This window comes from Eurosta solidaginis, chromosome 1 (genome assembly GCF_040869045.1).
Source record: "Eurosta solidaginis isolate ZX-2024a chromosome 1, ASM4086904v1, whole genome shotgun sequence".
NCBI lineage: Eukaryota > Metazoa > Arthropoda > Insecta > Diptera > Tephritidae > Eurosta > Eurosta solidaginis.
In genome coordinates this window covers 14,056,028-14,083,144 of record NC_090319.1, presented here as the reverse complement: position 1 = coordinate 14,083,144, position 27,117 = coordinate 14,056,028, and the positions used below count along the sequence as shown (strand labels likewise).

The 27,117-nt window shown below is 39.1% G+C and overlaps 2 protein-coding genes across 2 annotated transcripts in view; one reads left to right on the top strand and one right to left on the bottom strand.

The window, feature by feature from the left end:
- Window positions 1-27,117, top strand: part of Nf1 (neurofibromin 1) — a 226,119-nt gene that overhangs the window by 171,793 nt on the left and 27,209 nt on the right. The gene's annotated exons all lie outside the window — the stretch shown is intronic.
- Window positions 23,322-25,297, bottom strand: E(spl)mbeta-HLH (Enhancer of split mbeta, helix-loop-helix). The gene has a single exon (XM_067763917.1). The coding sequence runs from the start codon at window positions 24,425-24,427 to the stop codon at window positions 23,759-23,761; it is 669 nt and encodes a 222-aa protein (XP_067620018.1). The 5' UTR covers window positions 24,428-25,297; the 3' UTR covers window positions 23,322-23,758.

The window sequence follows — 27,117 nt, the reverse complement described above, 5'->3', positions numbered from 1 at the left end:
AGCAGAGGCAGCTGTGATGGCCAATGAGGCAGTCATGATGCGTTTAATAGTCTCAACAATTTAAGGGGATGTACATAACAGTTGCACCCATTAGGACTGCAAAGAAACAGTCAGCCACAGTGCCCGTGTGAAAGTGTTCATGTCCAATATGGTATATTATTTTAAGGATCCTAATATACTCGGTCGCAACCTGTGCAGTAGAAGATTAGTCGGGCGCTACTTGGACCGAGTTTTCTGACTTCTCTAGCAGCACAGTACCCAGCCATGTTTTTGGAGCAACAAGAGTACTGGATGCTTGCTGTTTTGGTGAAAATCATTTGAATATTATAATATGAGAAGAAGGCTTAGAAAATATATTAAGATAGAGTAGATTGAGTAGTGCCCGTATATTATATTGTTAAATTTGTGACCTACTTCCCAAACAATAAAATAATGGCGCCGAGCATCCTCCATGACATTTTTCTTTTAACCGGCTAAGTTCAGTACAAATATCCTTACGGCTAATATTTTAAAAAATGTCTTACCTTCTTTGCTTATATAAAAAATTGGCAACACGGCCTTTTTCTATTAACGCGTTTAATTAAAGCATACGCTTTTGTCTTACTAATATTTTGAACAAATTGAACCATCCTCGTATAACTCAAAATATACATTCTCATTAGTGCCCATATATAGTTATGAAAATATCATAGGCGAGTGCTGATGAGCTGCCACCCTGACTCTTAATTATGTAGCTGCCGAGCTATGCTTGATGAACGAAAAAAAGAATTTAATCCTATAAAATGCATAAGGAAATGTAAGTTCAACAACGACAATATAAAAGTAGCAGCAAATAATAAGAACAACAACAAAGACATGAGGGTTTATATTAAAAGTATATCCCTATAACAATAGCAACAAGCACAGCTACTAAATATGCTGCCAACCGCCAAACCAACAGACGAAGCACCAAAGAAAGAGTCAACACCAAAGCAATACCAACCCGCGGGAAGTCAACCCAAACCAAACCAAGATACAATTGCACATCAAGGCATTTTATCCCCTTCTTGTTGTAAGGCAAAAGCCAAAGATCACGCCGTGCTGCTGCCAAGGTGAGGCAACCATCGTTGTGTCGAGTGCAGAGTTGCCGTACGGCAGTATTTGTTTCCGAAATGAAGTGTTTTTTAGCTGTTAATTTGAGCGACTCTTTCAGTTTAGATTTATTAAATGTTCAAAAATTTGCAGTAATGGAATTTTCAAATTTAAGATTTTGGTAACCTTTCGTTTTCGACTAAAAAGGGGTCTTGGTGGTAATCATTTAAAGACAAACTTTTTGCTTTTCAGCACTAAACCGAAAATCCCTAGCTTTTCCTATCTTCGTCAATGGCCAAAAGCTGAGTCCCTCTGATAGTGCCAAATACCTAGCGTTGCTTCTGACACCAAAGCCGAGCTGGAGGCTTAACACAGACTATCAAGTTGAACGATTTTACGATACTACGTATGTATGCAAAAAGGTGTTCTGAGAAATCGTGGTATGGATAAACATGGCACGGATTCGACTAATCTTTACATACGGAGAATTGGTTTTGTGGATGACGGATCACGTGAACTAAATAAATAACATGCTTTGAAGGGTTCACAGATGAATTGGCTTTATAATATCAAAGGCAATTAGTTTGCAAATGATAAGCACGGCGGAGATAGACGCTTGATGTCGGATCAGCGAAGGAGATACTTGCACCGCTGGGACGCGTCAAGATCCCACACTCACAGCTTCATGTCGCAACCTGGTTTGCTACTTAAATATATAAACTCAGCTGCATGGTATAGTGGAAAGGAGTATCCAGCAGAGCTTTCGTATATTTTAAGTCTTCATAAAAAGTTTTTATTTAGTAAACGCAAAAGCTGTATCAAAATATTGTATAAAAGATAATGGAAGCTAAAAGGAACTTGACGCACCAACCAACTAAAAGGTTCCATAACTTTAGGCGCACCTTTGCCATATGACATTTTTTTGAGAATTGTTCAAACACTGTTTTGATACATACAGTTACTCACAAAAGTGAGTACACACTTGGTTTATGCAGAAGCAAACTCAAATGCAGTGGCGCACAGCTTAATTGATAATTTTCATTTAAAATATCGCAAATTCCCTAACAGAAACCACATTCAAAAAAAATGTCAAAGGTTATTCAAAGGTCAGGGGAATTAATCAAAATTTCAAAAATGACCATCAAAATTTTCAATTTTTTTTTCAGAATTTCTGGAAAATTTTTGAGCATGCAGTTTTGTAGCCCAATATATTTTAGTATAATAATATGCAAGTTAGAAATAGCTCAAAATTTTTCCAGAATTTTCAGAATTTTTTTCGGCGAGGGTGTTGAGCAATTTCCCACATACATCGCATGGACACAAATGTATTTTGCATTACTGCATTTGAGTTTTTTTCAGCATAAACTAAGTGTGTACTTACTTTTGTGAGTAACCGTATGTCTTTTTGCAGCTATTCGAATCTACTAAATTACTGGTTATGAGTAACGTTAGTGATCCCAACGTTGGGCGCCACTATGTAAATTTTCAATTGTATAGAAGTAAGGAATCAACAATGAAAATCGTTGGCATACTAAAAACTTTTTAAACATCGCTATATATCTGAGAAACAGTTTTGAATAAAACGAAAAGAGATAAATGTAATTAGACATACCTAGCGACTTTCGGGTTCAAATAATAAAATCTTCATTTGAATATACTGGCACAAAAAACTTAAACATTTGTACTAATTGATCTGGCAACGCAGTTTAAATGCACTCTGTGTGATGGCATGCGGCGACAATACACTGACAGCGATGACGACGACTTCGACTGCACGCTCACTTCGACCTTATAACTGCTGTTGCTGCAGCCTGCCCGTAATTGTTGTTAGGTTGATGCATTGCGACGTCTTTGGTGTTATTACCGTTTTTCTTATATTTTTTTGTGTTGTTGTTGATTCCGATAGCTGCTTGTATGTTTTTGTTGTATGACGTATCTGAAACGACGATCGTGAGAAAATGGTTTGGAACGTGGTTCTCACACGATCGACACACCTGCCCTTTTTTATTTCTGTTGAAATTTTTTTGTTGCCTTTTACTCAGATTTGCAGTATTTTTGTTGGTGAATTTTTTTTTGTTTTCGTGTTTCTTTGTGTACTATTTTTTGGTTGCTTTGTTTTTCATTATTATAATTTTTCCTGCGATACGTAAGAGATTCGAGACTACTTAAAAGTGACGATCACGATATTGTAGTGGAGCAGTCAGACAAAAAAAAAAAAAAAACAAAAAAAAAAGTGGCAACGGTAGACATGTCTTGGTTATTGTTATCGTTGAAAGAGGTGCCAATTTTGTGGACAATAGTCCGAAAGGATTATATTGGAATAAATTTTTCAAAGGTTTGCATCAGAAAGATACTAAGTTAATAGGGATTATATTTAACGTCTTGAAATTTAAGCTCTTATCTTGCACAATAGGTTTTCGATCCTTGTTGGCTCACGCCTCGTATTTTGATGAGAGTAATTTCATTAACTGGACACTGTTTACCTACAATCAAATTTCTGGAAAAAGTATGGCATCAAATCGGAAGTGTCGGCATGGATATACAAATTAATGATGCTGCCTTGGAAGCTCTAAGGAATTCCTAAAATGTAAACACACGGGCGATTAAAACATGATCTACTAAGCTTTTATGCTATGCAACATTCCAAAGGACGCACTTCATAATGAGGAAAAGACATCAGGTTGCTTTTAATGGGATGTTGGAACTTCAAACAAAAACGTATCAAACACGTAAATCAGATTTGCTGATGAAGAAAGACAAATAAATAAATACTTGGCGCGATTTACATCCCAAAAGATTTAGCTTAAGCTTCTTTTCCAATTTGTGTCGTCCTCTTTAAATTTTTCCTACAAATTGGAGGGTCGGGGTCCACATTTTTATACGCCTACTCCGAAGGCACTAATTAACCACCACGACTTGCATCCAACGAATTAAAGGATTTATTATAAAACCACGGACGGGATGCCTTATCGGTATTGTAAGATGCAGTCGGACTAGCACCTGAAGCCGTCAATACCGGAGCGTATTTCATTTATATCCCACATCGAGTTACAATTACAGCGAAGAGTTTTGTAAGAACGGTATATCTTAAATTATGCTGTTTAAATATAAAAAGCAAGGAAGGCTAAGTTCGGGTGTAACTGAACATTACATACTAAGCTGAGAGCTTTGGAGACAAAATAAGGGAAAGTCTCCATGTAGGAAAATGAACTTAGGGTAACCCTGGAATGTGTTTGTATGACATATGTATCAAATGAAAGGCATTAAAGAGTATTTTATGAAGGAGTGGGCCATAGTTCTATAGGTGGACGCCATTTAGGGATATCGCCATAGAGGTGGATCAGGGTTGACTCTAGAATGTGTTTGTACGATATGGGTATCACGTTAAAGGTATTAATGAGTACAGCTAATTTATTTATATATGTAATACCACTAACAGTATTCCTGCCATGATTGCAAGGGCTTTTAATTTCGCCCTGCAGAACTTTTTCATTTTCTTCTACTTAAACCAATCCAATTACCATGTTTCATCCCTTTTTTCGTATTTGGTATAGAATTACGGAATTTTTTTTTTTTTTTCATTTTTCGAAATTTTCGATATCGAAAAAGTAGGCGTGGTCATATTTGGAGTTTGCCCATTTTTAATACCAAGATTAAGTGAGTTCAGATAAGTACGTGAACTAAGTTTAGTAAAGAAATATCGATTTTTGCTGAAGTTATCGTGTTAACGGCCGAGCGGAAGGACAGACGGTCGCCTGTGTATAAAAACTGGGCGTGGCTTCAACAGATTTCGTTCATTTTCACAGCAAACAGTTATCGTCATAGAAGGTATTCGCTTACCAAATTTCACAAGGATTGGTAAATTTTTGTTCGACTTATGGTATTGAAAGTATTCTAGACAAATTAAATGAAAAAGGGCGGAGTTACGCCCATTTTGAAATTTTCTTTTATTTTTGTATTTTGTTGTACTATATCATTACTGGAGTTGAGTGTTGACATAATTTACTTATTACTGTAAAGATATTCAGTTTTTTGTTAAAATTTGACTTAAAAAAAATTTTTTTTAAAAAGTGAACACGCCCACGACCGTCATCCGATTTTGCTAATTTTTATTTAACACAGATATAGTAATAGGAGTAACGTTCCTACCAAATTTCATCATGATATCTTCAACGACTGCCAAATTACAGTTTGCAAAACTTTTAAATTACCTTCTTTTACAAGTAGGCGGTGCCACACCCATTTGCCAAAATTTTACTAATTTTCTATTCTGTATCATAAGGTCAACCCACCTACAAAGTTTCGTCGCTTTATCCGTCTTTGGTAAAGAATTATAGCACTTTTTCGATTTTCCGAAATTTTCGTTATCGAAAAAGTGGGCGTGGTTATAGTCCGATTTCGTTCATTTCAAATAACGATCTGAGATGAGTGCCCAGCAACTTACATACCAAATTTCAGTAAGATACCTCAACATATACTCAAGTTATTGTGTTTGGGGACGGACGAAAGTACGGAGGGATGGACGGACGGACATAGCTAATTGAATTTCTTTTTTCGCACAGATCATTTTGATATATAGAAGTCTATATCTATCTCGATTAGTTTATACCGTTACGGGGTACCGTTATGCGAACAAAATTAATATACTCTGTGAGCTCTGCTTAGCTGAGTGTAAAAACAGATCTCCTTGAGAAAGGGAGAAAGTGTTCCGAAAATCGTGGAAAATAAAGGAAAACTTTGTTTTAACTTAACCGTCACCGGCCTAATACCTCATTGAAAAAACTAAAATATTCTTAAATTGTCTCAGCATCTTTCTATACGCAACGGTTTCATTTATGCATTCTTTTACCTGACGATTGGTGTTTTTGCAGGAGCACGCGGAATCCTGTGGTGTAACTTAATAGGCTCCACAGTCCTCCCTTTGACAGTAAGACAATGTGATTTAATCACTTTAAGCTCAGCCTTCAAAGCTTTTTCAAGAAAAAGGCGGAAATACTGCGAATCGGATGTCATCAATACTAGGTGAGACTTATCCACCGAGCTACTGTTATCTATTAGATACCCTATACCTACTTCGTGGCTACGCTAATCTGTCACCTTAAGAGTATGCAATATCAGACAGGTGCATCATGATGGCTAACTGAGTTTTCCCATATGCGGCGCAGCTACCGTTCATCCTAACAAGTACCTGGCTGCTGGATTAGATGCTTCGAAGCCTCCCAAGCCCAACACCGAGCTGAGGGTTAGGAACAAACAGTAGAAGTATTGTGTCTCTGTGTTCCAGTAATAAATTTGTTACCCCCAACCAAGGTTTGGCTCTCTAGCAGGTAATAAACACAATCAGTTGTAGACAATCATAGACTTACCAGTTTTCTCCGAGGGAAATTCGGAAGAAACTAAAACTGACATTACAGCTTTTGGTTGAAAACAAATCTACGAGGATCTGATTGTTCTAGGGAGGCCTAAACATTCAGATGCCGAAAGCGACGTATTATTTTAAAGACGATCTCTGTCCCCAATCTTCATCTCAACGCCTATAAAAACCTTCCATCACGACTTCAGGCGAGTGAAAAAACTGTTTATATTCTACCAATATTTCTGCCCACTGTGCAATGACGCACCGACATCGCACAACTATAAACCATCTTCACGAAACTACATACATAAAACAGCCACACAGCACCACCGACAAATGGAAGAGGTGATGGCGATCACCATAATGATTGTGGACACAAATCGTTAAGTCCAGCAGCAGGAGTCGATGCTGTTTCTGTCACTTTTTGCTGCTCAGCAATTGCAAACGAGCCAAAACATGAAGCTAGCTGAAAACGCAATCTCACAGCGCGCCTACAGCAAAGATTGTACAACAACAAGTTACTTCATTCAACAAGCCAAGACAAGCAAAATATGGCCATGAATGTGCGAAGGAGCGCAACGGCGGTGTTGATGGTGGCGGTGGCGATGATGGTAATACGGTCACACGGTCACAACGGATCTCGATGTGTGTTGATTGCTTTATGTACTAGTTAGTATTGCTGTTTGAAAGTATTGAATATGTAATGTTTGTAATATGGGAGGTTGTTATACAACTTTGGCACACGCTCACTGTGCCACTGGCACTGACTCGCCTTAGTTGGTTGGCTGGTTGGCTGGCTGCCGAAGCGATGCACGTCTGTGAATATCTGACTGAGGCCGATAGGCTGAGACTTTTAACTGCATTTATGGTTGTTGATAGCTGCCTACAATTTTTTATTGTTGCATTTTAATATTGTTTCACAAAACAAAATATTGGTGTTTACTTAGACTGCTTATGGATGGCACTGTTATGAGGGGGGTGCTATGCGATAATGGGCATTGAGGCGAAGTATGGTGGAGCTGATATTGTTTTTTTTATTGCTACTGCCTTTACGCGTTGTTGTTGTATTGATATACCCAGCAGCGTAAACTTAAACAATTCGTGTCCAGAAATCGTCTGATTAAGACTCCAATTATATGGGGTGACTCAGCTCTCAGAACTCGAAGCAGCAAGTGGGTTGGGTCTAGAAAACTTCTGGCACTTACTCGAAGGAAAATGGTCGACTGGCCCACTTTGTAAGATTTAATTGAAAAGTTTGAACGGTTAGTCATCATCATCGAACATATTTCACATAAACGATGGAGACCATCGGTCTTTAAAAATTGATAGTGATTGTATTGGCAGTGAGAGCACAATTCTGCTTTGGAAAGCAGACTCCTCATAAAGGCTAATCAGGGATGGATGGCAATGCAATTATTTCATAAGATCATGAGCGTAGGCAGAATTTGAGATATAGCAACAAGTTTGGTTTTATTAGAGTTGATAGTCCCCTTCACCACTTCGAATCTTATCAATCATCATATTTCTTCCTTTCGTGAAAAATTGTTTAATCCCCCAGAAACATATTGGAATGAATTTAGGGAAATTCCGCTTATTTGAACCCTTCTAATAACGTTCGAATCGCTGAACTGTTGAATAAATCAATCAACATATTCAGCAATGTAAAATGGTGTTTATTAGACTACAATTATATCATAGCGTGTTGAAATCAAACTGATAACTGATTGTTCAGCTTGCGCTGTTTTTGTACTCTCTGTTGCTTCGTTCGCATATTTCTGCAAAGGTCTAGAACTCTTGTATCTCTTGCTTGGTAATTAGTTATATGAGTACATGCATATTTGTAATTTATAGCCATATGCATGTGTATGTGTGGGTAACTACTTCGGCTGATGGCCACATCTGTGTGTGTGAGATAGCTCTTCGTCGTCTTCTACATAAGTGTTGCTAGCTTTAGTGTATACATAAGAGTGGCTGCTTCATGTTTTTGTTGTTGTGTGACTATTTACTAACAGCTTAGCAATGCTAATATTCGTCACAATATCTTTGCCTTCTTCCCAAATGCCACTAATGGGGCAACATTAGTTTGTTTTGCATTTGCTTCTTTCGTGCTATTGGCTCACGAAACAACAACAAAGCTCACATCCATGCCAAAAAACAATTTTACAGTGGCTACAAAACCGAGACATTTTGGAAAGGGGTTATTCCAACTCGACTGCGAGCAACCAGTCCTAAATCAACGAAAACATTTTTTTTGATCTTTATATAAGTTTTATTTGTTTCTTTTTCTGTCGTAAAATTGATCTTGATGTACAGTTTGTGGCTGCGGTCACACGAATACACCAAACCCAAAAACTTAAAATTTTACCTCCGTTTTCTTTTGAGGCCACAGAGGCCTGGCTCCCAAGAAATACCTATTATTACCAAATAGAGCTCTGTTAGGTAGGTCGTAGGATTCTGGGTGTAAGGAAATCAATCACATTACTGCTTCGATTGAGCAATATAGAGGTTTGGTCCTTTGTGTGACAGAAGGTCCAATAACTAATAGGGAACAATTGTATGTTATATATGTGTTTTACTTATTTACGTAACCTTTTTATTATTTACAAAAAAAAAAGAAATCAATATATATTATATAAGCCAAAGTGGCACTTCCGGTTTTTTTGAAATTCTGTCCTTTTTACTGTGGTTAAAAGAAAATATATATATATATATGTTGAGTTGAGCTAAAGCTCTATGAATATGGTTGGCTAAATTTGATTGGGAGGGGAGTGAAGGATGACAAAAGGGTACGTACTGTGGAATCATTCGGAGTAAAGGTAGGAAGGGGACTCGCTGAAGTAGCAAAGAAATCGAGCGGTCCAAGGATGGGCGGGCTTCCGGTGAATGTAGGTAGATGAACGAGGACGATTGTAACATCCACCCCCCGTCAACATGGATCAGGGTTGAGGACCACGCCTTATGTCCGGAGCTAGCTGGGGCATTCCATGTTGACGGCGACAAAAGGGTGGATGCACTGGTACGTGCACGTTACAATATAATAATTATTACCAGAAACTTACAAAGGACAATCGTATAAAGTCTGGAGACAATACTGAAGATACCGTCAATTTCGCATGAAGATTTAAGCTACCAAAAATACAAACAACTTAAAGAAGAAACTTAGTCCAAAAACATCGCTGATTGGTTAGGTCAGGTTGGGTGGCAGCTACCCAGTTAAAGGAAAACTTATTAGGACACTTGTTGATAAAGTTACGAATAAGGCGGAAATCGGTGTTCGATATATATACAAATATATCCCGACCGCCATATTGATGTTTACCATCATATTATTTAGTCAAAGTGCTTGGCGAGGACCTCCAGCATTTGCCGATTTATCCTAATGATCCTGAAGTAAGTCTTTTACAACCCATGGAACGAACTTACTTTTGTGGCCTACCCCTTCCCACCTTTATGTGCTTCTCAGAAATCTGTTGACAAATTCTACCAGAGTTAATTGGACTGAGAGCGCTGGTAGAACATTTTAAAATTGCCCTTTTAAGGAAATTATTGAAAGATGTCAAGAAAGGCTCGCAGCAAAATTCTTTACTCTCCAGTGGCCCATCAATCAGTTTGGCAGCCGAATGACAAGCCGTTTCTGTAGAGCAGTCCTGAGAAAAGACGTGTTGAGAAGCTGAAATCCTGCTCACTGCCACGTAAGGTTAGGTTGAATTGTAGCCAACCCTGTAGGGAAAGTTCACTTGCACCTAGTTCAGGAAAAATCTGGGCAGTCTAGCATGAAGTATATCGATGATTCCACCTCATCGTGCTCGATGAAGCTGCAGCGAGAGTTCGTTTTCGAGTATGTTGGTACGCACTGCATGGACTCCCATCAGACAATGAAATGTCAAAACCCCTGCTCACAGTTATATTGTGCAGGATTGTTATCGAACTCTCTGGTGGTTATATAATGTGTAGCTCGACGCTTAAAGTCAAACATTCTTACTTGTGTTTGTTGCTGCCGTTACACTGTGCTTTTATCGTCGATGTTTCTTGTTGCTTCGCTACATTTATAGTCCAAAATTGCGGTGATCGCTGTGCTACCTTTTGTTTTTAAGCTCATACCATTGATTGTTTTTATACTCAGTTGAGCAGAGCTCATAGAGTATATTAACTTTGATTGGATAACGGTTGGTTGTATAGGTAAAAAGGAATCGAGATAGATATAGACTTCCATATAAGTATCAAAATCATCAGTATCGAAAAAAAATTTGATTGAGCCATGTTCGTCCGTCCGTCTGTCCGTTAACACGATAACTTGAGTAAATTTTGAAGTATCTTGATGAAATTTGGTATGTACGTTCCTGGGCACTCATCTGAGATCGCTATTAAAAATGAACGATATCGGACTATAACCACGCCCACTTTTTCGATATCGAAAATTTCGAAAAACCGAAAAAGTGCGATAATTCCTTACCAAAGACGGATAAAGCGATGAAACTTGGTATGTGAGTTGAACTTATGACGCAAAATAGAAAATTAGTAAAATTTTGGACAATGGGCGTGGCACCGCCCACTTTTAAAAGAAGGTAATTTAAAAGTTTTGCAAGCTGTAATTTGGCAGGCGTTGCAGACATCATGATGAAATTTGGCAGAAACGTTACTCCTATTACTATATATATGCTTAATAAAAATTAGCAAAATCGGAGAACGACCACACCCACGTAAAAAAAAAATTTGTTTAAGTCAAATTTTAACAAAAAATGTTATATCCTTACAGTATATAAGTAAATTATGTCAACATTCGACTCCAGTAATGATATGGTGCAATAAAATGCTAAAATAAAAGAAAATTTCAACATGAGTGTGGCTCCGCCCTTTTTCATTTAGATTGTATAGGATACTTTTAATGCCATAAGCCGAACAAAAATTTACCAATCTTTGTGAAATTTGGTAGGGGCTTAGATTCTAGGACGATAACAGTTTTCTGTGAAAAAGGGCGAAATCTGTTGAAGCCACGCCCAGTTTTTATACACAGTCGACAGTCTGTCCTTCCGCTCGGCCGTTAACACGATAACTTGAGCCAAAATCGATATATTTTTCAGTTCACGTATTTACCTGATCTCACTTTGTATTGGTGTAAAAAATGGCGGAAATCCGACTTGACCACGCGATATCGAAAGTTACGAAAAATGAAAAAAATTCCATAATTCTATACTAAATACGAAAAAAGGGATGAAACATGGTAATTAGATTAGTTAATGCGCAAAATATAACTGCTCGTGGTATTACATATATAAAAATTAGCGGTACCCGACCGATGATGTTCTGGGTCACCCTGGTCCACATTTTGGTCAATATCTCGAAAACGCCTTCACATATACAACTACCACCACTCCCTTTTAAAATACTCATTAATACCTTTCATTTGATGTCCATATCGAACAAACAAATTCTAGAGTCACCCCTGGTCCACCTTTATGGCGATATCTCGAAAAGGCGTCCACCTATAGAACTATGGCCCACTCCCTTTTAAAATACTCATTGACACCTTTCATTTGATACCCATATCGTATGAGCACATTCTAGAGTCACTCCTGGTCCACCTTTCTGGCGATATCCCGAAATGGCGTCCACTTATAGAACTATGGCCTACTCCCTTTTAAAATACTCTTTAATACCTTCCATTTGATACCCATGCCATACAAACACATTCCAGGGTTGCCCTAGTTTCATTTTCCTACATGGTGATTTTCCCTTATTTTGTCTCTATAACTCTCAGCTGAGTATGTAATGTTCAGTTACACCCGAACTTAGCCTTCCTTACTTGTTGTTCTTCAAATTGCACCTTCTACATATATACCCAAATACCTTTCGCTTGTATTGATCGAGAATCGTGAACTCGAGGCGAGCGGCCGCGCCAATCATGAAGATCTCCTGCAAACAATAATCTTAGGTTGTGTTTTAGCACACGCTGCAGCAATTAGGGAATTTAGCATCAGCAGCGGTGATGATGTTGCTCGTGATGATGTTGGTGGTGCTTGGGTGCTGGTCTCACATTAAACGCCGATCATTCTTCTGGCGCTATTTCATGCCATTGCTGAAATTGTTTTGATGCAAAAGGATGCAACTAAAAAAGGTATTGGTCAATGTTCAAATTTGGTATTGCACACGACAATAACGAATTGATTTTATGGGCGAGTACCAAGAAATGGGAGTAGTGAAAAGTGAAACGAAGCGAAACACAGGCCCAAGTCGTTTTGCACTGCAGTTTGCAGCATCGTCCTTAATACCAACTTTGTAGATACACAGCACACCAACTTCGCTTTTGATTATTCTACTTCTCATAATTTGTGTGATTTCTGTTTGACTAATCGAATGGAATTGGGAATTTCTGGAAAATATTTTATGAGTGCGCGCTACGGCGCTATGACGCTAATGAAGCGTAGTGCTGAAGTATTGAAGCGTTGAGGTGATATGTTAGGATATATATTAGACTGGGTCGATTTATTAACCGATATTGTGCCATCGATTTTTCGATAGGATTTGGGCTCAGGAAAAAAATTTTTCACTACGCATATTCAAAAAAATTATTTTCGAGCCTGCGAAATTTCATTTTTTTTACTTTTTTTGACTTTGATTTTTAAGGTTTTTTTCATGACCTACTACAAAAATTTTCATTTGATTGTAAAATTTTCATGTATATATATATATATATATATATATATATATATATATATATATAAATTTTTTTTTTTTTTTTTTTTTTTTTCAAAAAACTGTTATCGACAGCATTTTTAGCGGATTTTTATTTTAGTAGTATATAGACCCTTCGCCCTATCTACTACTTTGCTGGGACGTCTACAGTCACCGCGCTGAACGTTTATCATCTGTTTGTTCTACAAGGTCCAATCTCGTGCTATTGGCTGTAAAATTGCCAGGGTTGCGGTAAGGATTTTTTGCTCATTATTTTCAAATAGATTTTACTGAATGGTGGGATGTGTAACAAGGGAAAGACCACCCCTCTTTCACGATCTCTCCTATGTAGCGCCAATGCTACCTTCTGTTCGAACTACGAATACAATAGCTGTGAGAGCAACCGTACAAGTTGAAGCTACCGTGTGTAGTTAGCAATATTGAGAATTTTGTGTGCTTTCTTACCTCGTTTTTCTACCGGTTGTTAAGATTGTGCCACGGTATGCATAGTGGAACTTTTTTTTCCTGAGCCCAAATCCTATCGAAAAATCGATGGCGCGATATCGGTTAACTTTCGTCCATACAAATTGACCCAGGTTAATATATATGTAGCTCTAAGGTGGTCATGTGTTATGTGTCACGCGTTTAGTCTAAGGAATGTTGTGAAATTTCCCAATTAGTTTTAAGAATCGCCATAATTTCGTAGTAAGAAAATATTAGTATTGAAATATGATGTCATGCTTTTAGTATGATTTCTTGTTAACTAGAAAACCCTGCCTCGTTTTGCTACGGTTTGGTGTAATGTAAAAATAGTTCAAATGTCATCCAAACCGCAGTTATTTATTACTTTCTGCTCATCTCTCTCCACCTGCTTCTTCCTTTGCATTGTAGTATCACTCTTTACTCTTAACTGCTCCTCTTTCTTTTGCGCTCCTACTTCCTCTCCCACGATCTCTGCCTCGATCTTCACCATTGAAGCGGACTTAGTCTTTTTTCGATTCGCTATCATTATTTAAACAATTTTTTTTAATATCTCTCTTATCTTTACAATCCCATTTCGCAAATTTTTCTCTCCAATTCTTCTTTCCTTTCTCGTCATTTATGTCTTCCTCGGTGTACTGACATGCGCCTTTTCCTCTCCAACCCAACAACTTTCCGTTTTCCTGCCTGGCTGCCTCTCCCTCTCTCTTGTTCCTTCGCACTCTTCTTGTAGCGATAACGACACTCCCCGAAGATTTTGGGAAATGTTGTCGATGTGGATGGTCCTTTGGAGAATATAAATTCGGTGTGTTCCAAAAACAAGCACCATTAAGGTGCTAGTCCGAACATCTCGGCTTAATATGATCACATTGAACTTTTTAGGTCATACCTTCTTCCTTTTCTTCCTTTTAACCTCCCTTTCCTTTCACCTTACTTCATTTTTCGTTGCCTCACACCTTTTTTTAGACTCCACTCTGGTTCCTTCATCTCTTTCGTTTTCCTTGTTCTTCTTTTTGCTCTCCATTTACTCCCAACCCTGTTTCTATCTTTATCTTTCCTTTTTTCGGCTTTCAGCCATTATTTCGCTTATTTTTATATTTTTCTCCCCTTTTTCTACTCTCTATCCTCCCTATCTCGCAAACTCTTCTTTCATTATTGCTTTAGTTTATGAGTTGTACTTCTCCCATTTGTTTAACATTAGACCCACAAACAAAATATTCATGTCTTAAGCTAAATGGACTCCAGAGTTGTAACCATTTTAAAGTAACTTTCCCAAAGCGGAGGGGGGACTGATGACAACATGCTGACAATATTATAGGAGTTGTCAAAGAACAATGCCGAAAATAATGCCTACGCATCAAAATGATAACCTACTCATACCTAAAACAACAACAAAATAGTCCAACAATGCCGAATTGATATAAAGATGGTTCCGAACTATCCCGAAATAGTTCCGAAAGGAACCAATCTCGAAACTATAGCGAAAATGTGTTGAAATATTCTCGAAATTATCCCTAAAGAATTTAGATATAGTCTCTAAGTGATCCCAAAATAGTCCTGAAAACAATTTTCCATAGCTTTTCCAAAACGATCCCGAAACTGTTCGGAAATATCCCCGAAATGATCCAGTAGAGCTTGAGATATTTTTGCCACTATTCATCGCAGTTCTCATAAGTACCTTATGTTTCGTATCCACATTATAAAAACCGATTTGGGGCCTACTTTTGTTGACAATTAGGCCGCTTTGAAGGCGTTAGAGTCCAAGATTGTGCGCCTTGCTGGCGCCCATTAGGTATCGCAATATCTCCATTTCTTTTGTCCCTGAGCACTGCGATATTGAAGGCAATAAATGATGATGATTCAGAGTTCCGGACGCACGATTTTCCACCGGTTCGGTAGAGATTGGGAAGGTGGATCTTTCGCTCCTACTTAAGTTCATGAGAGAAAGTTCGTTGAGGTCTGCTGGGAAGTAAACTAGCACTCACTGAGGGCATTCACATTGGACACAAATGTCTCTGAGTGAAAAAGTGCAAAGGTTCCATGCACTTAGGGGCTATCAACAGTTTGGAGGATATCTCTAAAATTGTTTCCCTATTTGGATCATATTTGTTTTCATATCTCCATAACGAATAAATTATTGAAACTTTACATATGTCCTTTTCTGAGTTGCAGAAATTTGTGTACAAATTTCATGAAGATAAGTTCAGTTTTTTAAGCAAGTATACTGACTGACTAATACAAGTAGGATAAGAAGTAAGATAAGTTTGGTCATTTTGTTTGCGAATTCAAATATTTTCTTTGAAGGAATATTTGTGGATTGGAATTTCCCTGTTTTTAAGAATGTCGTTGCGATTAAAAATGAGCAAATATAAATTCTGCAATTCGTTGGAACTGTGGGTCATAACTGAATTCCTTCCAACCACTTCATACTTCAAAAGAAAAACTGAACAGGCACCAAGTTCCAATGAAAGCCACCGCAATTCGTACTTGGCGATTAGTTTTGTTGAGTTCATACTAATTAATAAATTCACGTTAAGACATCGTGACAAAGCAACAAAAGGAGAAAAAAATTCCATTAGGTAGCGCACGGATCGAAAAATTAGATAATAATTTGGAAATTTGAAACCGGGTTGTAAGTAACTTCTCGATGAGCTAGAGGCTAAACATTTAGAGCTTAATTCAGGGGTCGATGACAGCCTATGACACAATACAAAAAGTTTCGGTAGGAACGCACGGACTGATCATCGAACGGAACGGAGGGAATTTTGGGATTGATTTTTATGTAAGTTGTCATTGAGCTACAAGCGTAAAACTTAACAGATAGATTAAGACACCGAGAAACTATAAGAAAAGGAGAAAATAAAAATAAAATACAAACATTTTAAGCACTTCCTTTATATAAATGGACGAAATCAGCGAAAATTTTCTACTTATATAAAGACATATTCTTGCTAAACTTTGATTTTTAAATTTTGACATAGAAATTGCAAAAATATTTATAAGAAGTAAAAATATAAAAGTGGAGCGCACATTACTTGGATTGGAATGTTGGTAGGAAAGGAGATATTATTAGTCAATGAATTGCGCTCCACCTTTATATTTTTACTTCTCATAAATATTTTTGCAATTTCTATGTCAAAATTTAAAAATCAAAGTTTAGCAAGAATATGTCTTTATATAAGGTGACATTTTTCGCTGATTTTTGTCCATATATATAAAGGAAGTGCTTAACATTTTTATACTCAGTTGAGCAGAGCTCACAGAGTATATTAACTTTGATTGGATAACGGTTGGTTGTAGAGGTATAAAGGAATCGCGATAGATATAGACTTCGATATACCAAAATCATCAGTATCGAAAAAAAATTCGATTGAGCCATGTCCGTCCGTCCATTTGTCCGTTAACACGATAACTTGAGTAAATTTTGAGGTATCTTGATGAAATTTGGTATGTAGGTTCCTGGGCACTCATCTCAGATCGCTATTTAAAATGAACGATATCGGACTATAACCACGCCCACTTTTTCGATATCGAAAATTTCAAAAAACCGAAAAAATGCGATAATTCATTACCAAAGACAGATAAAGCGATGAAACTTGGTAGGTGAGTTGAACTTATGACGGAGAATAGAAAGTTAGTAAAATTTTGGACAATGTGCGTGGCACCGCCCACTTTTAAAAGAAGGTAATTTAAAAGTTTTGCAAGCTGTAATTTGGCAGTCGTTGCAGATATCATGATGAAATTTGGCAGAAACGTTACTCCTATTACTATATATATGCTTAATAAAAATTAGCAAAATCGGAGAACGACCACACCCACGTAAAAAAAAATTTTTTTTAAGTCAAATTTTAACAAAAAATTTAATATCTTTACTGTATATAAGTAAATTATGTCAACATTCGACTCCAATAATGATATGGTGCAACAAAATACAAAAATAAATGAAAATTTCAAAATGGGCGTGGCTACGCCTTTTTTCATTTAATTTGTCTAGGATACTTTTAGTGCCATAAGTCGAACAAAAATTTACCAATCCTTGTGAAATTTGGTAGAGGCTTAGATTCTAGGACGATAACTATTTTCTGCGAAATCGGTTGAAGCCACGCCCAGTTTTTATACACAGTCGACCGTTTGTTCTTCCGATAGGCCGTTAACACGATAACTTGAGCAAAAATCGATATATCTTTACTAAACTCAGTTCACGTACTTATCTGAACTCACTTTGTATTGGTGTAAGAAATGGCCGAAATCCCACTATGACTACGCCCACTTTTTCGATATCGAAAATTACGTAAAATTAATAAAATGCCATAATTCTATACCAAATACGGAAAAAGGGATGAAACATGGTAATTGGATTGGTTTATTGACGCAAAATATAACTTTAGAAAAAATTTTGTAAAATGGGTGTGAACCTACCATATTAAGAAGAAGAAAATGTAAAAGTTCTGCCGGGCGAAATCAAATCATGGCAGGAATATAGTATAAATATAAATAAATTATCGGCACCCGACAGATGATGTTCTGGATCACCCTAGTCCACATTTTGGTTGATATCTCGAAAACGCCTTCACATATGCAACTACGGGCCATTCCCTTTTAAAATACTCTTTAATACCTTCCATTTGATACCCATGTCATATAAACACATTCCAGGTTTACCCTAGGCTCATTTTCCCTTATTTGGAAAAGGATGAAGTAAAATCGGTCCAAAAAACGCCACCCTTGGTCTACAGTTTGGTCGATATTTCTCAAACGTATGTGATATGGAATGACAAACCACTTATAAACCATCTACGAAACCCTATGAAACCAACGCAGCTAAGCTCTCAGCTGAGTATGTAATGTTCGGTTGCACCCGAACTTAGCCTTCTTTCCTTGTTTATAATAGGTTTTTTATGGAACAGGTGTCTGTAAAATTTCATTTCAAAATCCGTGACATATCTGTAACTCGTCGATAACAAGACGATAAGCAACCACTGAGAAGCCAATAACAATAAGCCGTTAATAAAACAATTACTTTTCCGTATCGGTTGTTGCCCATAAAAAGCGGATGAAGTTCTTCTCGAATTTCCCTAAGATACATGTTTCTGGTAAAGTTACCTCTGTTGTGATTTAACTTCAACCCTTGGGCGAGATCTATTTAATTTGAAAATATAAGTTTTCTGGACATACACCTGTATGTTTTTCTTTCACTATCCTGTAGGAACTTAAATGTCCCTTAGAGGAGTATCACCAAAATTATAAGGTAGGTTAAGTTGAGAGTACATGTCAACACTTCCACTCGGAGGCGTTTTCGTCCATTGTGAATTCTGACGGCGGGACTTCTTCTTGTAATTCTCAACGAACCAATCGCATTATCTGATGAACTTTAGAAGGAGCGAAAGATCTACCTACCTAACTCCTACCAGAAATCTTAGTCGTCTTATTTGCCGGCCCGGACATCTGCAGAGAAAATAATGACTCTTCTTCCTCCTCACTGCAACAGCTTCTGCATAGAGAGCTTGTTGGTATGCAAACATGCCATAAGGGCCTAAGACCTCGCAATCAGTGAAGGAAGATATTGAGAATTCCTGTAGGCATGTCTATCGTAAAAGGCAACTTGGGTCTACAGCCAAGGGGTTCGAAGAGTCAGAAACAATTAAAAACATCGTTTCCGAGGCATTCGGGCTAGTATCAGAAGGTGTTAGTAAAGAGGCCGCAACTCTGTGAGAGCAAAAATCAACCATGTGGATTGCACGATCCGTTGGGGCCTTTCTTTGTACAACAGTTTCAGCTTACGCCGAGCAAAAAATTGGAATTGAAGCATTTGGTAAGGTAAGGAATGACAACAAAGGACGCTGTCTACAGACCGCGCTGAGATCGAATGCAAAGAGAAGACTGCTTGAGTGCTACCGCAAGATGTAGATAAAAACCTCCGTCCTAAAAAAACTCGGTCATCTTGGCCAATACTAGAAGCTTTCTAGGACATATGCCACTTGCTGCTTCTAGGTCGGACAGATGTATCGCTCCGCTAATAGCGGGAGTCGTAGGCTGACAAGCACAGGGCACGATCAAGCCTTATTTAAAGACATGTGACGTTAGAATGCAGTGTCCAGTCAGAACACCCGTCATGAGTCTCTAGTCCTCTCTTTTTATAGATAGAAGCAACTTTGTTAGTCTAAGGTTGTATGACCAACACATGATCTTCGTCACTATAGAGCTCCGCGGTTGGGTCCACGCCTTTCCCGCTTGATCGATCATGTAAACCTCCCGCGTTTTCTTAGCTCGCCCAAACTAATTGGGATGTCTACAAATCAAGCTTCGGAGGATGCGCTGTTTTTAGCTAGTTCATCCGCTTTTTCATTCCCATCCCTTCCCATATGCCCTGGGACCAAATATAGATGTATGCCTCTTTCTTTCTATGTCTAGAGATTACTTACATTATGAAGGACACACTTTCTGCCTTTTTGGACATAACGAGCAACACCTAGGATAGATGCTGATCCCGAGCCCATAATTTAGTAATGCCTTGCCTGTGGCACTTGGTAAACTGTACTAACTGTCATCAATCAGCCCCCCAACGGATTGGAAATTTCAGTGCGGTTGAGATCGGCCCGGGGAAGAAGTGAGACGCATAGATATTGCAGATTTCAGCTCCAGCAAGCTGACCAGCAACTAAGTAGATCTCAAAATGTATATACTCAGAAATCATGCAACTTTTTTGAACGGTAAGCAGATTTAAATAACCTTCAAGGCAACAAATACGGCTGCCGTGGTTCGGAATAGCTTAAACATCTTGTGCTTGTCCCTTTGAGCAGAGAACTAATGAGTTCCGCAAATTGTCTTACGAGGCGCGTACCATACCTTTACCTTGTTTACGAGACCACACCCCGAGACTGCCAAAAACGTCATAGATGTGAAGAGGTTCTTTATATGGCACTTACTTGTTTTACGTGCGCCGTCCTAGTCGTCCAACATCCTATATAGGTGTTTTCTTTGGTCAACGTAAATGGAACTTGGAGGCTAAGCTGAATGGATTATAAAAAGGTTTTAGCAAGAGTAGCAGATTTGAAAGGGCGCCTTAGCGCGTTCTCCCACAACAGTTGGATTTAAGCCCAATCCCAAGTAAGCTCCGCTACCCCGGCTAGCAATCAGCTAAGCGATATAGAAATAACCGAACAATGGTGCTTTCCCCTTATAATGACAGCGACGCGCTATCAGTAATACAAAATATGATTGCATTGCTTGCCCACCACTGATTTAAAACTTTATGTGCCTCTCTCCACTGGACCACCACTACCAGCAAAATTGTGGGCTAGTTTGAGCACGAGCTTATGCACTGCCCCTTTGCTACTTCACTAGCACTGGAGTGGCGCACAATCTAATAAATACAGAGCATTCACACACACATATATTAGAGTACTCCCAGCAAGCATTTTTAGGTTTTGGGGATTGTTATCGATGTTGATGGTTCTTTGCCAGATATAGATTCGGTACGTCTCGTAACAAGCACCATTGAAGTATAAGCCCGACCATCTCGGGAACGATTTAATATAACCACATTGAATTTTCTAGACCATCCCGCCTCCGCCACTCCCTAGTTCTATGAGGAACTTGCGATCGTCAGAGCCTCGGTTGCTTAACAAACATGATTCGCCACGGGAAGGTCATGTTGACAATTAGCTTGGAGAAGCTTGTCCCCTTGAAAGGGTTGCACTACATAACCCCTTAAATCAATTGAGTATTTTAGTCGTCTCTTGCGGCAGGCATACCTGCCGTGGGCATATTCTAAGCCCTCTAGCACGCAGAGGTCTTGAGGATTGTGTCATGAGTATCGCTGCGCTAGATGGGCTTTCGAGTTTAAACATCGATCTAATTATTACCTGAGCGTTCATTGTAACAATTTGCGCTCACAGATAGGTAACGCCGTACACATGTTTTGCTTTCCTTTGCTGTGCTCGAGCGAGACTTCGATTTAAGTTTTTCTATTATTTTTCAAACTGCTGGCTGGGTATATAAATTTACAGCGATAAACCAAGTAGCGTCGCCGCGTCGTGTTTATCGTTTAAATTTTTTTGTGTTGCTATGTTCTTGGAAAGTCATTAAGTCGGTGGCGCGTCGACGTTAGCAGCGGCTCGCACATTGAGCGCAACCGCATAAAAGTGTGGGAAAATTTGTCTATGAATGGCTCGCGCTTCCGGTTGTGGCATGCGCATACATATGTATGTACATTGTAAACATTCTTTTCGTTTTTTTGTTTCTTTAATTTTGCAGCGTAATGTGGTTATTATTATTAACGTTTTTATTATGTTGAGCGTGAATGCGTTTGTCTGTGTGTTGTTACTATTGCTGCTATATGATAACTGGTTAGCTGTTGTAGGTTGTTAACATAGATTAATTTAAGAAGGCATAGACATGTGTATTTATAGATATATTTTCTTTTTTGGTTATCTATATACCCTAGCATGCGCTTTATCAACGCGTCGCTCTTGCCCCTACTTCCTTCGACCGCACATACTATCGCGGTCAACGTGGCACAGCGCGTGTCCTTATCGCGCGCTTGTATGATTTGCAAAACGCTTTTCAATTTCTATTGGCGCACTAAACTATGACTCAACTTTGGCATCTATTAAAATGATAAACATCTACATGCATACAAAGAAGCTGCGAAATTTAACATATCACTTGAATAACTTTTGCTGCGCTCGTGATATTCTTATTTTTTTTACATACCGCCGGGCATTGCGCTGATTGTGAAATTCAATTCACAACTGGATTTTAAGATTGTGGAAAATTTTTTTTTCTCAAATCGAATAATTTATTAAGCGCGTGCGTCAGTTTGCGCCAGGTCATGTAGCGCATTGACGTGTGTATTCTTCTGCTCTCGCCAGCGCGCATCGAACCCCAGCAAACAATTTAGTTTGATATCAAGTTGAGATGTATTTTATATGAACTAACTTTCTGAAATATCTAGCCTTAATTCTGAACATCATCTCAATCGAAGCGTCAAAGTGTTTTCAACTTAAAAGGTACTTTTTAGTATGGCCATTTTCATTGGTGAGTTAAGAAATCACCACGTTGGAGCCATACAAGGTGGCGGTGGGGCGATGGAAATTGGAGTGTCAAATAATATTGAAAAAGTAGCAATTAGCTGATTTCCGGTCGTCAACTGTTTAGATGCTCAATTTGATTTCAAATCCGCTGCTAACACCTGAAGACAAATTGCTGGCAAAAAATAGATTTTCTATCGATTCACAATGTTCATACATGGAAATAGATCTCCTTCCGTGTATGGGGAAAGGGAATGGTGGGTGAGAGGGCCGACGACGAATAAAGACGCGTTTGAGCGAAGCCTTGACATTTGGCCTGTTTCATATAGCTGCGCATGGTGACGAGGTCGGCGCTCGTGCCTATGCAAAGACGCTCGCCCGACGATGACGCCGCCCAGCCCTGCTCTGATGCTAGATAATCACTTTCGTTGAAAGAAAGGTGTTAACGATTTCTTAAATACCTTTCAGATTCTTAGCAACTAGAAGAACAAGCAGAGAAGAAAAGAAGAAATGCTAAGCTAAAAAGGGGAAAAAATTATCAAACCTTAAAACCTTAGTGCATATTGGGTTGATACTAACAAAAAGATCAAAACCTTAGACAAGATAGGATGGCAATGAATGAGCAACCTGTGATATGATCTGCTGAAATATAAATCTGCTTTGACATACATACATTAAATAAATAAACATGTTTTTGTGTTTTTCTTTTATTTTGGTTTAAGTTTTTTTTGCTTAATGCTGAATAAATTCATTTTTTCCTGCCTTTACATTTTTGTTTAAACAAATTTGTTGTTTTTTTTTACACAAAAAGCGAGTTTTAGAGTTTACAATGTACTTAATATTCCACTGGCTAGCGAAAAGAACTTCAGCGACCTTAAATTTGCCTTGGCCTGTAAGATGCCGAGTTGCATTCCCAATCCAATCCCATTGAGTGCGATTAACGCTGTGCAGGAGCTGCTGACCACTAAATTGGCATACTCTGAGAAGCAGAAATGTTTTACGAGCTTGTTGGCTTGTCACCCAGCGATTAAGCTAAACAGCTGCATTTCACTTTCATTCAGGATGCACTGAATATATACCCATTTCCGGATCCTCTTGCCTGAGGATCGGAGATTTTAAATTTGTCTTCACTTGCTTTGTTCATTGTTCACCAAGGACGCCAAACGTTACCATAACCGTCACTAGGCGCTGGACTACAACTACCACTTTCACTGCTGCCACACTCTGAAGGTGGTGGCGTTATAACTACAGGACTGCTTGTGGTACTACGTTCGCTGCTGCTGCTGCTGCTGCTGCTCACCGAGCTATAGAAATGTGCTGCTGTTGGCGTAGTTTGCGTTGTAGGCACAAAATGATTGAGTGGCTGTGGTACGCCCGACAACGGCATACTTGGTACCACGACTTGCAAATAGTTTAAACGATGTCCCAATTGACCCATTAATTGTGTACCCAAATCCACATTGACACCTGGCAGCGCAGCTAATGTCTTGGATACTTCATTAGCTGCATGCACATAGCCGGCACGAAAACTTTCCGCAATAGTTAATTTGGGATCATGTACAGCACCAACACCGCTAACGCCTAAACGTAACTGCTTTTGAGCGCGTAGTTTTTTCATATGTTCCACAGTAAGCTCGAGGATGTCTGCCTTCTCGAGACGTGTTATGTGTTCACCTTCTTGCGTCAGACACTCGACCATAATGTCTTTCAGTTCATCCAAACACTTGTTGATGCGTGCGCGTCTCTTGCGCTCCAGCATTGGTTTCATCACTTTACGATATTGATAGGTTTTGGACATTTCAATTTCGAGTACCATGGTTTTTGAGATCAATTGAGTTGATGAGGTTTAGGTATTTTTGTATTTAATTATTTATATTATTTTCACTTTTAATTTCTGTACGTTTTTAATTCAATTACTGCTTTTTATAGCGTAGCTCTGCGCACATTTGTTTGCCTCAATTACTTTGCAATGAATGCTCTGCTCCATTGCTGGTAGCGGCCTTTTAAAGCCTCAGTGCTAGCGCACTGAAGTGAGCATAATACAACGCGCCTAGCAACGATCGAGCTTATCGGAGAGCGCATAGCACAACGAAATATCGACACAATAATAACCAAACACGTCACTACCATTTTCGTCGCTGAGCTCAGTGTCAGCCAATGAGAAAAAATACCTAAACTCTCTTTCGCTCACAACAATCTTGTCTTGACAACCCCCCTGTCGTTTCGTTGAGCACCTTCATTATAATTTTAAATATGCAGTTCAAGTATCACTTCTCAGCTGACGTCTCGTTTAACGTCTTCAAAACTATGTGCCTCGTGTCCCTTTATTCCAATCCGCCTTTACACAAGCATAACCCTCAAAGCATGGCATTCCTTTACTCGCCGTACCTACATACACTCATTTGTGCAAGAGTCACATCACTTCTGTATATGCTCTTTCTAGTGTTTGTGGTGGTGGTGGCTAAGCCGGCAGCGGCATTAATGTGGAACGAGTCAGCGCGCGACTGCTTAGCGTCTCCGTTTTCACCTCCGTCAACTTCGCCTTAATAACCGTTCGCAACTTATGTATATATATGTTGTGATTGTTATACCGTGGGAAAGTCGAGTGTAGTCGATTTCTCACGACAGCTTAGCTACCCGTCTAGCCCGCCAGCTGGCCCCTTGCATTCCTAGCAATGGCCCCTATACGACCGCAACTTGCAAACAATCAACGATACTTCTACTTTTTTCGTCCGGGTGTGTCTGTCCATGGCTGGTTGTTTCGCCTGCTGCTTGAATGACTGATGCCAGCATGACTGCCTGATTGGGGTCTCTTAAGTGGTGCGCGGCATACGTATGCACGTGTGTGTGTGAATGTAATCTCTTGTCGTCCGTCTTTGGGCTGTTTTGGATCGTTGTTGATTTTGTTTGCGGGATGGTTGGGTTGGTGCGGTGGTGGCAGTGGCGCACATGCCTGCCATCCATAACGAGCTGTTTGTGTTTCAGTTTTATTTTGGTTGATTGTTGTTGTATGCTCTAAACGCGACGGCGCGTTTTACCCGCACTCACTTCATTTAAGATTTGTTGCTTTATTGCTTTAGCTTCTGGGGCTCTTAGTTTGTTCGTGGCTTTATGGTTTTTAAGTGTCGTTTTTGTGTTTATTTTAGTTTTAGTTTTCTTGGCTTGTGCTGTTTTACTGCTGCCGGTATTGTGTGCCTCGTGCGCCGCGTCTTCGTTCCGTCAAACCGCTTTCCCTTAGACGCGAGCTTCCTTTTGTTTTGTACGATGCTCGAGAGCTTGATTTGGTTGGTTGTCTTATGACGGCAGCAATGGGTCGCTGTGGCACACCGATAATTGTGGAATAGTCATCGCAATTTTTAACGCTTTATGGATTATTGCCAGTTCGTGCTGCTTTGTTGGCCGGCTTGTCTGACTTTTCAACTGGTTGGTTTGGTTGCCCGCGCGCCTGTCTTAACTTCACACTTTTAAGCGCGCGCGCCTGCTTCCTTGTTACTTCTAGCTCCATACGAGCGCATTCGGCCGTTTTAGACTTTTATTATTACTCTTGCTTACTATACTATGCCGCATGTTGCCGTACCTTTTTCCCAACATTCAGTTTCATTCCAACCCTTTTTCTACCTGCCTCGGTGTTCCTTGCTTGGATTTTGGTTGCCGCTGCAGTGTGACTCTAACTCATGTTTGCTCTGGTGTAAAAGTGGGTTTTGCATGCCACTCGGCACCGCTGCCTTTAGCACACGCTAAAATTACAACAACAACTAAAGCTATCTACGGCACATGCGCTCAGATTATCTATCGCGCCTTAACCGTCAGTTGGCAATTCCTTAGCGCAGCTGCTTTGGCGTAACATATGCCCGCGTTGATTGTTGGCTGCGACCTTTCTTAGCCGAACACGAGTCTTTGATGCAACTGCAAATATATTTACCGCACATACATACAACAATTGCTACAAAATTACAATTTAGCCAAGAACACAGACATTCGGAAAATCTGCACGCGTGCGCAGCCATTGCTGTTGCCATTTGCTGTTTGACTCTTTGTATTTGCATTTATAGAATGTAAATGACATGCGCTACTGCTAAACAACAATAAAATCAACTATGCAGCATAACAATTTTGTAGTTAGCAACAAGTACAAAAACATTTATATTACATCAGTGAAAAGAATATGCGCATGTCATATCCCAGAGTATGAGCTGTGGGCGTTAGAGTTGGCAAATATTGCAGTCGTTCAGAGAAAACTATGTCAGTGACTGTGCTTTTTGTTAGTCACAGTGATTTTTAAACGTTAATTTTACTGAACGGTAAAATAAGAGCAGTATAATTTCACGCATACGCTTGGTAACAATCGTAATCAAATACGCAACCGCTTGTGCTTACTGCGACATCTGGTAGTAGGTAGATTGTAACAAAAATCACGACCTTCTCGACTCATATTGACGCAGCTAGCGTAAGGTAGGCGAGCCTTGCCCACGACACGTCGTGGCAGGATTACAATAAACTGGAAGT